Source organism: Plectropomus leopardus, chromosome 20 (assembly GCF_026936395.1).
Source record: "Plectropomus leopardus strain MGB_pleo_1.0 chromosome 20, ASM2693639v1, whole genome shotgun sequence".
Lineage (NCBI taxonomy): Eukaryota > Metazoa > Chordata > Actinopteri > Perciformes > Serranidae > Plectropomus > Plectropomus leopardus.
This window is the reverse complement of record NC_142195.1, coordinates 9,309,544-9,325,016: the sequence shown is the minus strand read 5'-3', so window position 1 is coordinate 9,325,016 and position 15,473 is coordinate 9,309,544. Positions and strand designations below refer to the sequence as shown.

The following is a 15,473-nucleotide window of genomic DNA, read 5'->3' as shown; positions in this document are numbered from 1 at the left end:
AATATCTGCACAGACTCTTGGTCAAACAGCTCAAATGTATTTAGGATCAAATGAGCATATGTGTGTTTCCTTGGTGTGTTTCTTACAGGGCAGCGGCTCATCAATGAGCTCTCCGGTAGCTGGAAGCTCTCTGACAATCTCATTGTCGTCTTCATTGATGTCCAGCCAACGGCCACATTCAAATGAATATTTCTCCATCGTGAGAGTCTTGAGCAAAGTGACCTGCAGAAAGTCACAACCCACATGTCATCACACACTTTTTCATGTCTGGTTCATGATCTGGCCGAGGCACTGACATAGAACACATCTTCCAAACAATTCCATATTTCTGAGATCACATGCAGACTCCAATTCAGTGTCTAATTTAGTGCTAAGAAGGGGCACCATACAACAGACTGTACAGCTTACACCGACAGATCTGACAGACAGCACAATGGATCTCACCTTCGCTAAATGCCAGCCAGCAAATGGGTGTCTCTTCTCATGCCAGATGCGCACTTTAAGCAATCTTCCTATGTCTGGCATTTCAATCTACAGTGATCAGATACATATGACAGATACTTGAAAGCAAAATTTGTAAGAGTGGAGATCAGTGTGAGAACTTAACAGTTGAAGAAGGCTTACCATGAATTTATCAAGCTGGCCCTGTTCAAAACTGTCTGAGTTGTTTTCCAGTTTGATCTCATCAGACTTGCCCTTCTCTCCATAGATCTGCAGAAACACCTGGGCGTCTGTCCCCGCCCCCTTCACATCTGATGTCAAAATCCACAGGGACCATGGGTACTCTGGAGTAGCAGAGGAGAAGATTCGATAGTAAAGTGGGTTTGTAAAGTTTTCATCAAAAGCGAATGTGTTTTCAGAATCAGACATTATTTAATAAAACACCACTTGAATTCTTTTTTGGTAAAGATAATCTGAGTGATTTCTCTTTCTTTCAGTGAGTAGAGATCTCTGTTGAATGATGACACCTACTCTTCTGTTTTTTCTGCCTGAGTGAGACCATCTCATATAGCTCCCTTTCAATCAGTCCGTCCCCCTCATCCTCATCCAGCCACTTCCCACATGGAAATGTCTGCTCGATGCCCGTGAACGGACAGTAGATAACCACCTAGAGGGGAAATTTGTGCCTGGTGGGTGAATTACACTTTGAGAATCATTCAGTTACCAAAAACAGGGGTGTAGTACCTTTTCACAGTACCAGCCAGCACCAACGGCCCCATTGTCGTGCCCGATGGTGACCCTGCTGAGCGGGCTGATAAGTTCACAAATCTCTACGTTGAAAATGTCGATGAGACCACGCTCGAAAGCACCGCCCTCCAGGAAGACTTTGCCGCTGTTCTTTAAGCCCTTGGAGCCATGCATGACCATGTGAATCTTAGAGTTGGTGCCTGCACCCCTCACATCTCCAGTCATCACTTGTACATTGTATACAATTCCTAAGTAGTTGCATAAACACAAAATATTATTATTTAATCAATGAATTGTAAAAAGGTGACAGGATATTAGCCAGAAAGGGTAAAGCTTCCTCACCCATTGGCTGCACGGATCCAACCAACACATCTCTCTGTATTTTGCCGTCACATTCATCCATGGCAAACCAGCGGTTCACTGGAAACTCATACACTTCTTTATTCCCCATGTCATCAATCACTACCTGGAGAAGAACATTGTGAGTGTTTTAAGCACATGTGCACATCTATGAGGATCATCTGTGCATGTGTAGATTGTACATGCCTTATCTAGAAACCATCCAGCTGATGAACCTCTGTTGTTGTGTCCAATGGTGATTTTCCTCAGCCTTCCCAGGTTTGGCGCCTCTATCGTAAACTTGTCCTCTGACCCACGTTCAAAGTTGTCTTTGTCACTGTCTAGGCGTCTCTCTCCTTTAATAATAAAACAAAGCATTTTTTTGTACAGCTATTATAGTAACACTTAACATAGAACAGCATTTGTCATTGTTATTGGTTAATGAGACTCACCTGTGTGTTATGTTTAAATATACAGTCAATTAAAGGATATTACTATCAACAGAACTTTTATCGTCTATGATTATGATACTTATTTGATTGTTTAAAAGTTCTGTATACAACATTCAAAATGTTAATATAGCAGCAAACCACTGTTTGCTTTGTAAAGATATGGTGGAGTAATGGTTTCCTGAGCAGAGAATAAAGTCACTATCCCTCTGTGTGAGTTGCATGGAAGCTTCTCTGTCCAGTGTTGTGGTAGACAATGCAGCCATGCTTGCATGTTCATGCATGTCTGTGGATGTGAGTCCCTGTGCGTGACTTTGCTAATACGCTCATTACTGCTGATTTTGGGACGACACATCGCAGAAGCGCAGCGCCCACCCTCTGCTTCCACCCAGGTAACAGTGTTAGCTGTCAGCACTGTTACTATTGCTAGCACTGTTAAATTAAAATAGAACAGCTGACTCCTAGCCACATCCATGTTGAGAATCATTTGCAGACTGTCTATCATAGATATGCTCTGAATGTTGCATACAACTCCTTTAAGTTATTTATCAAGTGAATTAGCTTAAAATTTCTGGTTCCAGCTTCACAAATGTAAGGAAGTAGCACTTTTTTGTTTGTTTATATCAATGTAAGTTTAATATCTTTTTGATCTATTAATCAGACAAATGTCTCCTTGGGCTCTGAGATTTTTCAATATGTTCCAACATTTTATACAATATGTGTTTAATTACTTAACAGAAAAATGATCTACAGAAAGGAGAGTAATGAAAAAAATAAACATTTCTTGCAGCCCCACCTGTGTCACCATTCTCTCCAAAGATGTTCAGAAAGACATCAGCATCAGTTCCACTTCCCTTCATGTCAGCAGTGAACACACTCACTATGTATTTATTTGCTGCAAAACACAAAACAGAAAATCCAGTGATGAATAAAAACAATTCACTGGAACGACAAGCAGTGAGGTAAATGTTGACTATCAGTGTCTTTCATAAACAATTTTCTACCCAGTGGCACTATTTAATCATAATCAGCGGGACTTTTCTATTGTCCGTAGGCAGCTGCTTTGCTAATCCACCCTCGGATGGTTTCCAGGTTAAATATTCATAACACTGAGTGTGTGTGTGTGTGTGTGTGTGTGTGTATGTGTGTATGTGTGTGTAAAACAGCCATATCACTCTGACCACTCCCTCCTAGCACAGTGTCCTCATGTGTTTATCTGAGCCTTGGTCTCACAATGCTTTGCCTGACTGACTGCAGGTACTAAGATGTTATATCACATTGCAACAGAGCACACATGGGCTGGTTTACCTGAGGATTATACTCTGATGGAATTCAATTACAAAATGAAACAGGAGGAAGATCTGCACGCTACCAGGCATATTTGTGTCCAACTGGCTAGACACATTGCATTAACATTGTGAAGTTTCCAAATAAAAGTTTTTGTTTCTGTTTGAAATAAATACAATCTAACATTACTATAAAATTTATTCTCATGGATACAATGAAATTAGCTTAAGTATTAGATCTCTTGGACTCTTAAAACCACAGTCTTTCTGATGAAATTTTCAAACCCAGCTGTTTCTCTCAATGTGTTGGACGTAACGGAATTTTAATTAACTGTTATTCCATGTGAACCTTTGTGAACCTTTGTTTCTGCTTTGTGTGATGTGTTTGTCCCAGAGTGACCTACATTTGGGGACGTCCATGGGGTTCAGGCTGCCCAGCAGGTCCCTGACATACAGGTTGTCCGCCTCCTCGCGACTCAGCCAGTTGTTGCAGGCGAAATAGAAGCGCAGATGTGGCCGGTTCATGTCGGTCACCACCACCCTGTCCAAGAACCAGCTGGCGTTCATCCCTGTGTTGTCGTGCTCGATCCTGGGGAGTCAACCGTCATAGTGTGACATGAAATCACCCTGCAGGTAATCCCAAATTAGTTTTCCACATTACATTGACTATTTTCTTCTTTTGTTTGAATTTCTGCAGTGGTAAACGCCACACAATTCAGTGAATACAGTGGGGTAAAATAACATAAGGAAATATAGCCACATTCAGCATGTAAGAACAGTGTTTTTACTGTAAATTGATTCACTTTTATAACACAAGAGTTACTGTTTCACAACAGACAGCAGGGACAAACATGAGGAATCACACACAAAGTTTCCTGAGCTGGATTCAAACCAGATTTTATATTCATTAGAATTTTTCTTGCACAAATCATTTGGGAGTAGTTTGATGCCAAAGTCTACTTCTGCCAGCACTCACACAATAAAGACAAAAAAAAACAGCCAAACAAGAGAGTGCAAGCTCTTACAAAACCTTGGACCCTTAATAATGCACTCAATTCATGAGCATTACATGAATAGTATGTGAGATAAGCAGTGGACAGACAGTTACACAGACTCAATCACCCACACACAATCAAATGCATGATTCCCTCCAGGTTTATGACTGGTGGATTTCAAAATCTGGTAAGCAGACCCTGAGTTGGGATTGTTTTGACAAAAAAAAGCTGGGGTTAAGTAACACTCCCATAGTTCATAATTTGAGCCATAGTGCAGCTCTACTTTTTGTAATCTCTGTCTTATGTGTTTGCTGCCTTGTTTCACTGCTCATGTGTGGAGATTGTGATGTAACTCAGCCTCCTCTGGCGTAAGACCCTAACTCCCAACAACAGATGGGGCTTAACCTTCTGTCACTGGATGAGATCCTTTGATGGCCAGCAGCACAGCTGTAAAATTAGTGAGAAATGTTTCTGTGATCCACTTTGTAAGCCGCTCTTATCCTGTGTGAGGTATACTTAAACTGTGATGTTGTCATTGACCTCTAGCCATGCACTCTGTCTGCTGAAACCATGCAAACAACAAAAGGAGCTTTATAGAATATATTATTAACACAAATCACAGTCAGCAGCACCATGGGTATTTTTCTCTCTGCTGTACAGTACCTCAGTTTCTTTAGAGGACCCACGTTGTGTGTTTTGATGCGGAAAACATCAGTCTTATTCTTCTCAAATGCAGTACGGCTTCTGTAAATGTAGGACACATGGAAATTGTCAGAATTTAGGAGAAAGATAAAGAGTGTGTGTGTGTGTGTGTGTGTGTGTGTGTGTGTGTGTGTGTGTATGTGAGCGAGAGAGAGAGAAAGATAAAGAGAGTTATGTTCAATTTGATTGAGAGAGATTACATGGGTGGAAGAAACACAGTCCAGACAGATAACTGAAGTGAACTCTGGAACAGTAAATTACATCTCCTGACTGATCCGGCTTAGGGTACCCTGGTGGTCTCATGGCAGTTGTATAATCTGAAACCTCCTGAGGCTCGGCCACTTCGATGCTCCCTCCTCCTCCTCACTAACTGATACCCCTCACAGAGCCCGGCTGAGCCTGCGTGTGCAGTGGACCCCCTCTGCCAACCACAGCGAATCAGACACCCTCTTTTCCATTAACAGAGAACACATGCCTTTGTCTCTGACCCACATTTCCATCTGTTCTCATCTCCCTGCAATATACAGTCGCCAGACAATGCCAAGACTCGCATAATCAAAGTGCACGGTGTCATATACTGTAAAAAGAAAACTGCCAAGAATGAAATACTGTCCAGCACACATGAATACATGCCCTCGTTCTTTATTTTGTGTAAAATCACCTGCAAGACAATAATGGGGAAAGATTTATAATACGAAAAAGCAAACCCAATGCAAACTTTGGAATTCATGCAATTTAAATTTGTTATCATCACACTGAATTTCCAAAGAGTTGCATTTTTAATCTGCCTTGATTGTTCAATCAGGCAAATATGCTTGGAGACATAGCAACCGTCCCTTACCTGTATCATGTTATAACGTTTTAATTGATAATTACACAATACAGGCAGGACCTAATATATATCGGAGTAAGGTGAAACTCCTTACTATGTAGTACGTTCAATATATGGCAAAAGTGACTCATCAACGTCGATGTATGGTATTTCATCAGCTGTGCAACAGTACAGCCACACAGCATGGAGATACTGAATACATAGCATGTTGATGCTTTCTGAGGTGGATGAATGGGACCACCACAAGGTGTGGGTGACATGGTTCAGTGTGGCTTACAATACGTTGGTATATCCTATACGCTGCACAGGTAACCCTATCTGTCAATCAATGTGTGCAGAGATAAAGGGAGCCTACTGCTGATAAGATCCCCTGAGAGTCATTTGATCATCCACAGAAATGACATCGTGGTCTTCTTTCATTTGCCTCTGAATGGAAAAGAAGACCGGCCATGTCACATAGTTCCTCCTTACTCCAGATATTCTGTGTCCAACATTTTAAATGACTGTATAGAGGAGAGATTCCTGCACCACAGCCAAACCTTTAAGTACTTGCGCTGCTTCTCTGACATCAAATGATTTTTTTGAAGTTTCAGTCTGAAAGAGTTTTAAAAAGTAGGTTAAAAAAATCCTCCATATGCAAATTTATTTTTGTCTTGATTCATGGCCTCCGCAGGCAGCAGGTTAATGTTGAGCAGGAATGGTACTCCATACAGTGTTATGCACAATATAACTCAACACAAGGACAGAATCATAGCCATCCTTTAGCAGACTGTTTAGAAAATACCTCTTTTCTGTGCTGAAGGATCAGAGAGGAATAGAAAAGGTTAAACATTAACAGCTGATAATGACAAAATAGTAAACTAGCTAAGCTTACTAGTTATATAAAGTGAAATCTAATTTACTTAAAGCAAGACATAAACAGTGGCGCCCTGGTTAGTTAATTAGTCACTCATTTTTCAAGCTGGCAAGGTACCACTTATGTTTGCATAGCTTCCCGGGAAGGGGGCTTAATAACGCTCCAAAGAAGCGTTATTTATTTGAGGTAAGTCTCAGGTACCTGACATTTGTATTAACCTGCTGGAGTGTCCCAATTTTGGTGAGGGAACAACTGACAGCTATTTTCAAACGAGCACCTTGAACTCTCACTTTAAGATATCTGAATGAAAATGGGTTTGAGTCTCCCCTAAACCTGAGAGGGCTTGTTCCCAGTAAATGTTTTGTTCCTTACAATCAATGTATTCCATCAAATCAAAGCTGTATATTTGTCTTAGATAACACATTAAAATGAGATTGCTGTGGAATTGAAAAATGTTGTACTGGTGTTAGTCTATGCACATCAGATAATTAGTAATGTTAGCTTTAAAATTAGAAACCAAAGTATGTCAGTATGCAATTCCTTAACCCTCCACACTGACATAGTTTTCAACTAACATACACAACATCATAATGAGAACTCTGAAATTCAGTTGTTTCTTTATTTTTGCCATCCTGAGATTTTGAGTGACCCTATCTGGCTACCCCTATGAAAAACTTCTGAGAGCGCCACTGCACATCAAACCTCAGAGCAAAGTGAGTCATTGAGACCTGATTTAAAGTCTTTAAGACAATAAAACCATCAAAGTACACTATAATTTAATGATATCAATATAAACCATTAAAACTTACTTGCTTGCCAGATGAACTTTAGGCGTGACGCCAAAGTCTCCAAAAAGGGTGACAAACACATTAGCATCTGTCCCAGCTCCCTTTACATCACCAGTGATAGTGACCACCTCATAAACTGAAAGAGAGAAAAAGGTGGAGATTAGACAGAAATGTGTGCCCTGGCGTTCATATTGGATGAATTACGATTTTGAGATAATGAGAGCACATGTCCGGAGTACATTCTGTGAAGTCTAACAAGGACTTAATAATTTAAAAAGTTAAAGGTTGAATAAGAGGACAAACAAAAAGACACATCCTCAGGCAGTGTCCAATAATCTATAAACATTAGGGAGCGTTATGTTTCCTTCCATGCACAGTTGCCAGGGAATTCAATGCGGCGAATCTGCAGCGAATCCATGTCTGGTGTGATAACGCCAGCCAAGCCTCTCTCACATTTCACAAATGTGTCTCTTTGTCTAACCGAGCCACTGAGTTGATGGGAGGGTAAACAGGATGACATCTCAGCAGTCTGTAAAATCTGCCTCAGTTGGTGTCATTTAAGGTGGCTGTACGGAGGAGGGGAAGAGAGAGCAGACATACACTGAGCTCACTGTATGTTTACGTTTGTGGGGCAGCAATGTTGCTCTAATGGTCCACACTGAAACGTCTCAAGATCTATTGGATGGATTGCCATGAAATTTAGCACAGACTTTAATGTGCCTCTCTAAATAAACTGACTAATTAAACACTTAAATGATATCCAAAATATTCAACCAGTGCCATATTCAGGGTCAAATGTATTTATTTTATAGATACAATCCTTTGGTTTATGACTACATACCTGCAAAACTACTGACCTTTCCATTTGTCTGAGCTATACTTTGTGTTTAGTGCTAATTAGCTTATGTCAGCATGATAATTTAAATAAAATGGGGAAACATGTCAAAACATCATACCTACATCGAGCATGTTAATGCTCCTGAGTTAGCGTTTAGCTCAAAACACCACCATGCCAACGTGTAGCCTTAGAGCTGTCAGCATGGCTGTACACTGTCAGTCTTGTAGCACAGGCTTGTGGCTATTTTTTTACTCACAAACATGCATCATGGCCTGTATAATCACATCTACTTTTATCGAGTAAGCCACTTTTCACTCAACTTTTGTCACCATGAATCCAGTGAGCTGATAATTACTCATCACAAAGTCATAGCCGTGAAGTATTCTCTGTTTGAGTGACAGTAACAACATTAACTCTTCAGTAGGAGCTTATTCTGTGTTTGCCGGTTGCCTGTGACTCAATAGTTGGGCCTGTACAGAGGTAATTCTATAGTGCTGTTGCATTACTGAACGTAAACGTAAACTCCTCTGTCCTGTGGTTACATAAGATAGACTGGAAGGTATAGGACACTGTCTGGGACTTTGGGTCCAACTTCATCGGAGAGAAACGATGGAGGATTAAGTGTCCAGTCTGATCAGAAGTAGACTGTGGTTTTAAGGGCTGTTAGGGTTGGTTCTCTCTTAGGCATGCTGAGTACATATGTACTCACATGTGTACAAACACATGTCAATGAATGCACAACGGAACTGGAAGTGAAGGATAAACTGAGTGAGGGAGACATGCAAAAGCAGCAGAGGCTGAAGACAGATTACCCACAAACATCCAGAAGAGGAGGAAAGTCGAGGCCGTGACTTGATAAAGAGCAATTTGACCAAAGTCCAACAGGGACATGGATATCTAATTAACAGTGAGCAGAGCTATTAAAGTCGGATTCAAGAGAAAGAGAGACACCTGATAAAATCAGATAGACAGTGGCCTGGTAAAACTGAGCCCTGATAAACTCCTTGGAGTGTCAGAGGCCTGAGTAAGCCAGTGAGCTAAGAACGGCATGTACACCGGCATGTATCACTGCTACTGATGCTACATAATGATAGTGGCTAATTCTTTCCTAATCAGCACAAAGATCAGGAGCTGAAAGCACGTCCACTTAAAGCAGCCACTTGTGGTAGCAATTATCTTGCAGTGAAAATACTGGAAAATATACTAAAATGTCGCATTTTCAACACTCTGTTGGGGGAAAAAAATCAAAAGCTTTTGTGTTCAGATTTTTTGATGTATTAATATGCAATTTTCTTATTAAAGACACCTTTGAATATAACTGAGTGCTACACTTTCCTAATGCTCCTTTATGGAAACCCAGTCTCCCAGAAGTTGCTTTAAATACTAATTTCTTTGCCAAGAAAACACTTGTCAGTTGTGGGAGACCGGGGTTCGCTTCTTAAGTCCAGTGTGTGATTGGGTTTAGTCAACAAAAGCACTTAGTTAGGATTAAGGAAAGAATGTGGTGTCAGTTCAATGTTAATACAAGAAACACTCTCTATCTTGTGCTTCAGCTTGCTCTCAGCTGCTTCAATATTACACCAGAATCTTTGACTGACCGTAAACAAACCATAAAAATATCAGTAGATACTGTTTTAAAAGAGCAAATATAATCATAAAACAATTAGGATAAGTTTGCAGTTGATTTTTTTTTCAGATATGTTAAGTATAAACAGATGCCTGCAGACTACTGCAGGCCATTGTTCCAACAAACAATATAATGGTTGTGTTTCAATGAGTCATTGCTGTGTCCATTATCTTGTTACCCTCCAATCGTGGGCGTTTTGTAGCCAGTAAAAGCAATTGTATTTTTACCGCTGAAAGCCACTAAAAGCAACTGCTTTTTTACCATGACATCGCTGCTTCAAACAACTGTATAGAGGAGGGTATTTTTGATCTTTACCAAACCATAAACTTTAAAGCCTTTTATGTGCCTAAACCTAACCATACATTAACCACTGTGTTGTTTGAAACATGTATTAATGGTTTACATAAACATTTAATGCCAACAATTTTTCTGACGATAGGTCTGCCATTTGAGCCTGGGCATTAATTGTAGACCTTGGAACTGAACTGCAACAGTAAATGCCCACTGACTGGCTTTCACAGAGGCTTTCAACTTCAAAAAGCTTTTGATAGGATCGGGATCTAACTCAGCTCTTATATAACTGAATTGCTCAGATACAAAGTTACATTACGGTAATTTTAGTACACACATACTAGTAATTACTACTATGTCTTTTCTGATCTACTCAGAGCTGTCATAAAGACAAATTGTTTTCAATATTTGTATTGTTTAGGTTGCTCTTTTTTTCCTGATCCCATTAATTACCCTACAGCCCTCTTCCTCTTAACCAAACTACAAAGATTTTTAAAATTATACATTTTTGCAGCCTCCTGGTGGATCTGGTTCCCCCATTTTAAAAGCCCTGTGCTTTAAGAAAGCTCCTCTGGCTCCCGGCCCTGACTCTGGCCCCGGTGGTTCTCCCAGCCCCAGAGACTGGGACAGCACCCAGCGTCTGTCTGCCCCCGAGCTTCTGTTTGGCTCCATTCATGTGTAACATAACTGAGCTTTCACCCAAGAACAATCACAGAGGGATTCCCCGGGGTGCTCCTGCTCGGAGCTGAAGGGAACTGGACGAAACACCTTGTCAAGATTTGACCAGTTGGGACACTCCAACAGGTAAATACAAATGTCAGGTAACTGGGACTTACCTGAAATAAAGCATGTGTGGCTTCTCTGTCTGCTCTTTAGTGTCACATTCTTACCTTTCTTTTTGTAGTACTCATCCTCATATCCATCTGATGAGTCTGTGTGGTAGTTCAGCAGCTCGTTCTGGTAGATCACACCATAGTCCACCTGTTTGTTTTTGGATTTTTTCCCTTTTTTCTTTTTGTCTTCATCACTGTCCGCTGATCCCTTCTTTGGCTTCTTCTTTTTCTTTTTCTTTGAACCCTCCTCCTCCTCATGCTCCTCAATCAAGGGGTCCTCATCACCATCATTGTGAGACTTCTTCTTCTTCTTTCCATCTTTGGACTTCTTGTCCTTGGATCCCATCTCTTCCTCTCCCTCTGGGTTCTCTATGGAGGATTTCTTCTTCTTTTTCTTCTTCTCCTCCTTCCCTCCCTCAGTCACTTCCTCTTTGAGTTTCTCTGATTTCTCCTTTTTGGAATTGGGCGTGGGGTCATTATTGTTCTGCTCGCCTTCCTCAGCTTCATTTTCAATCACAACACCAGCTTCAGCATCCTCATCTGACTTCTTTCTCTTCTTTTTCTCTTTTACTTTGTCCGCCTCTTTTTTCTTCTTCTCTTTTTCTGGGGCCTCCTGATTTTCAGAGTTCTCTGCACTCTTGTTTTTCTTCCGACTTGTCTCTCCTTTTGTGGTGTCCCCACGGGTCACACCATTGCTACTCTGCTTTAAATTTGGCTCTGTTTCCTCCACTTCGTCATCGACCTCTTCGGTTTCTTCTGAAGCTGTGGATTTTTTCTGTTTCGACGGCATCTTTTATTCATCCACTTCCCTGGACTTTAGTTTCGTAAGTGCTGCCTTGAGTTTCTAATGGTGTAAGACAATTCATTTGACCCTTGGCTGCAGAGAGGTTCTGAGATCGTGGGGTTCACAGCAGCATGGGTATGTGTGGCTGCAGGCACACAGACTCAGGACACGCAGAGGGTGCAATGGCTACATGGACGTCTCCTACCTGGGCAGTATATGGCCATATGACTGACACACACTACTCATGAAAAATTACCATCACGTCAACACTCACGTGACCTATGGGAGAAAGCCCTGTGAAAAAGGAGCCTTGCACAGAGAACTTATCCTCTCTGCCACGGCATTCTCCATTATTCATAGTGTTAGGATCGCTTTACGGGCCGGGGGCGTCTCGCTTTTACCTGCAGTCACACATACACAGACAGATAGACAGACAGACACACACATTAATACACACACCCACACACTCTCTCTCTTTCTCTTCCTTACCACTCCTCTTTGTTTATTCTGATAGAACAAAGTGTAGCAATGTGCATAAATCACATTTAAGTAAAAGAAAAGCAAGAGTTTCATGAAGAAATTGACATTTCTCTCATATAGGTGTGCTCAAAATGAAGCCAGCTGGTTGTTAGCTCAGCTTAGCCTAGTTTAGGACATTAATTAGAAAATGGGAAAACAGTGCTGATTCTGGTGAATGCAGCTATTCCTTAAAAACATATCAACTCTCCTTAAAGGGATAGCAAGAAGTTGCACGTTACAGATTTTAAGTATTTAGTAGCAATTTCTGTCTGAGCTGCGCTGTCCTTCCTTATCTACACAATGACAATTAATATTAATATTTTGTCTTCTAAAATATTATTTAACCATGTGTTAACCATTATTAACTAGTTTATTCTTAAGTCATAGTTCAGTAAATTGCTTACTGTGACTAAGTGAGTGATCACAACTTCAGTATTTTGGAAATCTCATCTCCAATGTAGATTTTTAAGACAACTCAAATGTAAGACTATTCAAGGTGCTAAACAAAATATACACCAAATTTTCCTCCCATCATTTGTCCAGGAAAAATTGCCTTAAAATTATGGATTGATTATGGAATAATTTGCAACTGCAAAAAAGCATTGCAGTGCTTGCAAATCCTAAAATCATAAAAATAATGTTGACTAGTTTACCTACTTAGTTATTATGTGGACTAACAGACCTTATTCACCGCAGACACTTTGACTTGACACAGTAGAAAAAGCCAGGCAAAACTAAAAACCTTATCGATTAGCTATTCCAGTGAGCCAGCTTCCACAATACCAGGGCCTGCCCCAAGTGGAATGCAGCTACATTTAATATTATTAAAAAACACCCATGCTTTTCTTGTTATTATATGTAAAAATGACTGCTATGAAAAAATGTCAACTGTAACAAAAACAACTGAACATTTTTCCCATGACTTCAGTCTTCAGCCAGACACATCTGCACCTATGAGCCAAATCATCCCATTAGCATTATTGCTGCCACCTGACACCTAGTAATGTAGGCATCAAGGGGAAGGGCAGAGTTTGGTCATATTGATCTTTCAACATCAGATTACCCAACCCGCAGATGACAGCACAGAGTCAAACCTCATTTGACCCAGTGCACTGAGGAATCATTCCAGTAACATAAAAGATAAAATCCTACATCATTCCCAGTTAATCTAATTCATAACATAAGAATTTGCAGTTTTGCACACCACCATCCTAGGTATGTTTTTTCCTTCTTACTTACCTTGTGTTTACATAAAGGGGAACTGCATGTACATAATTTCATGAGACTAAACTTACCTGAATTTGCCCGTGGTATCGTGTTTATTTGAGAGCCAGGTCAAAGCTTTTTTCGATGAAAACGTGTGGTGGTGACTGCATTTTTGACACGCTCTGTCCATCAAAGTATGCCGTTCCTGTTCTGTCACTGGAGCTCAAGTACCCCTTCATCTGCAACATGATGTTATACAGGATTAATTTATTGCTCGATTATAAGGCTAATTACATTTGAGTTTGTGGATTAGTTGAAAAAAAAACATCAGACTTCTAGCTATTTCACTGGAGATTCATTACTTTTCACTGCTGACTAACAATGCAATTGTTCTGTTATCTATTTGAACTGTCCAAATATTACTTTTAGTTGAAGTGTTTATTTACTACTTCTACTTAAGCTATTTCTCCATAAATTTTAACAAACAAGCCATTTCTACCATTTATTTATCAACTACTTTTATCTACTTCAATATTTTATCCATTGTTTTCAGTTAGTTATTTAAACTGTTAAACCACTAGCATGCCTACTTTAGGCAAACTGCCTAAACCATTTCATTACTTTTAACTATTAATCACCACACACCAGCCAGCCCTTTATCCACTACTTTTAGCTAACAACTTCAATAGTTGAGCATTATTTTTAGCTAACTGTTTCAACTTTTATGCTCTTATTTTTTAGTTCACTATTTCAATCCTTTATCCATTTTTTAACGAAAAATGGAACCATTAGCCCTTATTTTTAGCAACTATTTTAACCATTTATCCAATATTTTTAGCTAAGTATTTCAATGATTTAGCCGTTATTTTTAGCTAACTGTTTCAAGCTCTTATTCTTAGCAGTTTAAGCGAATGTTAATTACTTAAACCATTTAGCTCTTATGTTTAGCTAACTATTGCAACTATTCACGGCTCATTTTTGGTCAGCTTTTTTATACCAGTTACCACAACAGTTTAGCCGTTATTTCTAGCTAGCTATATAAACCGTTTAGTCATTTTTTTTTTGATGTTTGGTGTTTATGACAACGTTTTAGACTTTACTTTTTTCTAAATACTTTAACCACTTAGTCCTTTCTACTTCTACCGTTTAGCTACTGTTATCGGCTAACTATTTCAACCATTTAGCCATATGTAGGTTTTTTCAACCGTTACGCCACCGCTTTTATCTAACCACTTCAAACATTTGTTGACTAAAGTTAAGTTACTTACTTTTGGCCGTTTCAACTTCTTTCATTAACTGTATGAAACAAAACGCATATGCTGGCTTGCTTTATAACTTTATATTGCCTGTTTTGAGTGTCATTATTACCTGCCGAAAGACTGTTTTCACCGCGGACATTTTGACAGGCGGCAGTGAGGACCCACGGGTGTGTTCAGTAACATTAATGATGGCTGCATTCCATTTAGGGGAAATCCTGGTGTTTTGCATACTGACTCACTGGGGAAAGCTTACTGGGACACTTAATGGAACTTAACCATTGTTCAAGTTAACAGTGAAGAGTTTTTTTTTCTATTTGTGGGGGAGAAAGAGAGGGGAATAAGAGGGGAAAACAATAGCTACAACACAGCTAAAATATGATCTGCCATACTCCCAGCCATCCTCTGCTGAGTCAGTCAGTGAGAGGACACTGACACCAGCCGCTGCTTAATAATTGAAGTGTTGACAGCTTTGCTCAAAGAGCTAATTGGAGAAAACAAACCAGAGGCTAACTGGTCTAAAATGAGACAGTTAAATTAGCATCTCTGTGGCCCATTTTTAATACCTAATGCTATCTGTGGCAAATGTACTTATTACTTAAATTAGTATTTATATAAATCAATATGATCAGGTACTGCAGGTACACATTAACAGACAAACACAATAATAATTCATACAAGTGA

General features: G+C 39.9%; 1 protein-coding gene across 1 annotated transcript in view; it reads right to left on the bottom strand.

Annotated features, from left to right (window-relative positions):
• The window catches only part of loxhd1a (lipoxygenase homology PLAT domains 1a), a 37,103-nt gene extending 23,330 nt beyond the window's left edge, over positions 1 to 13,773 (bottom strand). The window contains exons 1-13 of the mRNA XM_088071331.1: positions 13,623 to 13,773; positions 11,082 to 12,209; positions 7,457 to 7,571; positions 4,921 to 5,001; positions 3,667 to 3,851; positions 2,773 to 2,871; positions 1,731 to 1,883; positions 1,531 to 1,650; positions 1,186 to 1,436; positions 973 to 1,108; positions 625 to 785; positions 445 to 531; positions 87 to 222 (exon numbers count right to left, since the gene is read on the bottom strand). Of these exons, the coding sequence (XP_087927457.1) occupies positions 87 to 222; positions 445 to 531; positions 625 to 785; positions 973 to 1,108; positions 1,186 to 1,436; positions 1,531 to 1,650; positions 1,731 to 1,883; positions 2,773 to 2,871; positions 3,667 to 3,851; positions 4,921 to 5,001; positions 7,457 to 7,571; positions 11,082 to 11,814 (2,257 nt within the window). The 5' untranslated portion in view covers positions 11,815 to 12,209; positions 13,623 to 13,773. The remainder of the gene's footprint in view (positions 1 to 86; positions 223 to 444; positions 532 to 624; positions 786 to 972; positions 1,109 to 1,185; positions 1,437 to 1,530; positions 1,651 to 1,730; positions 1,884 to 2,772; positions 2,872 to 3,666; positions 3,852 to 4,920; positions 5,002 to 7,456; positions 7,572 to 11,081; positions 12,210 to 13,622) is intronic.
• Positions 13,774 to 15,473: the final 1,700 nt, after the last annotated feature.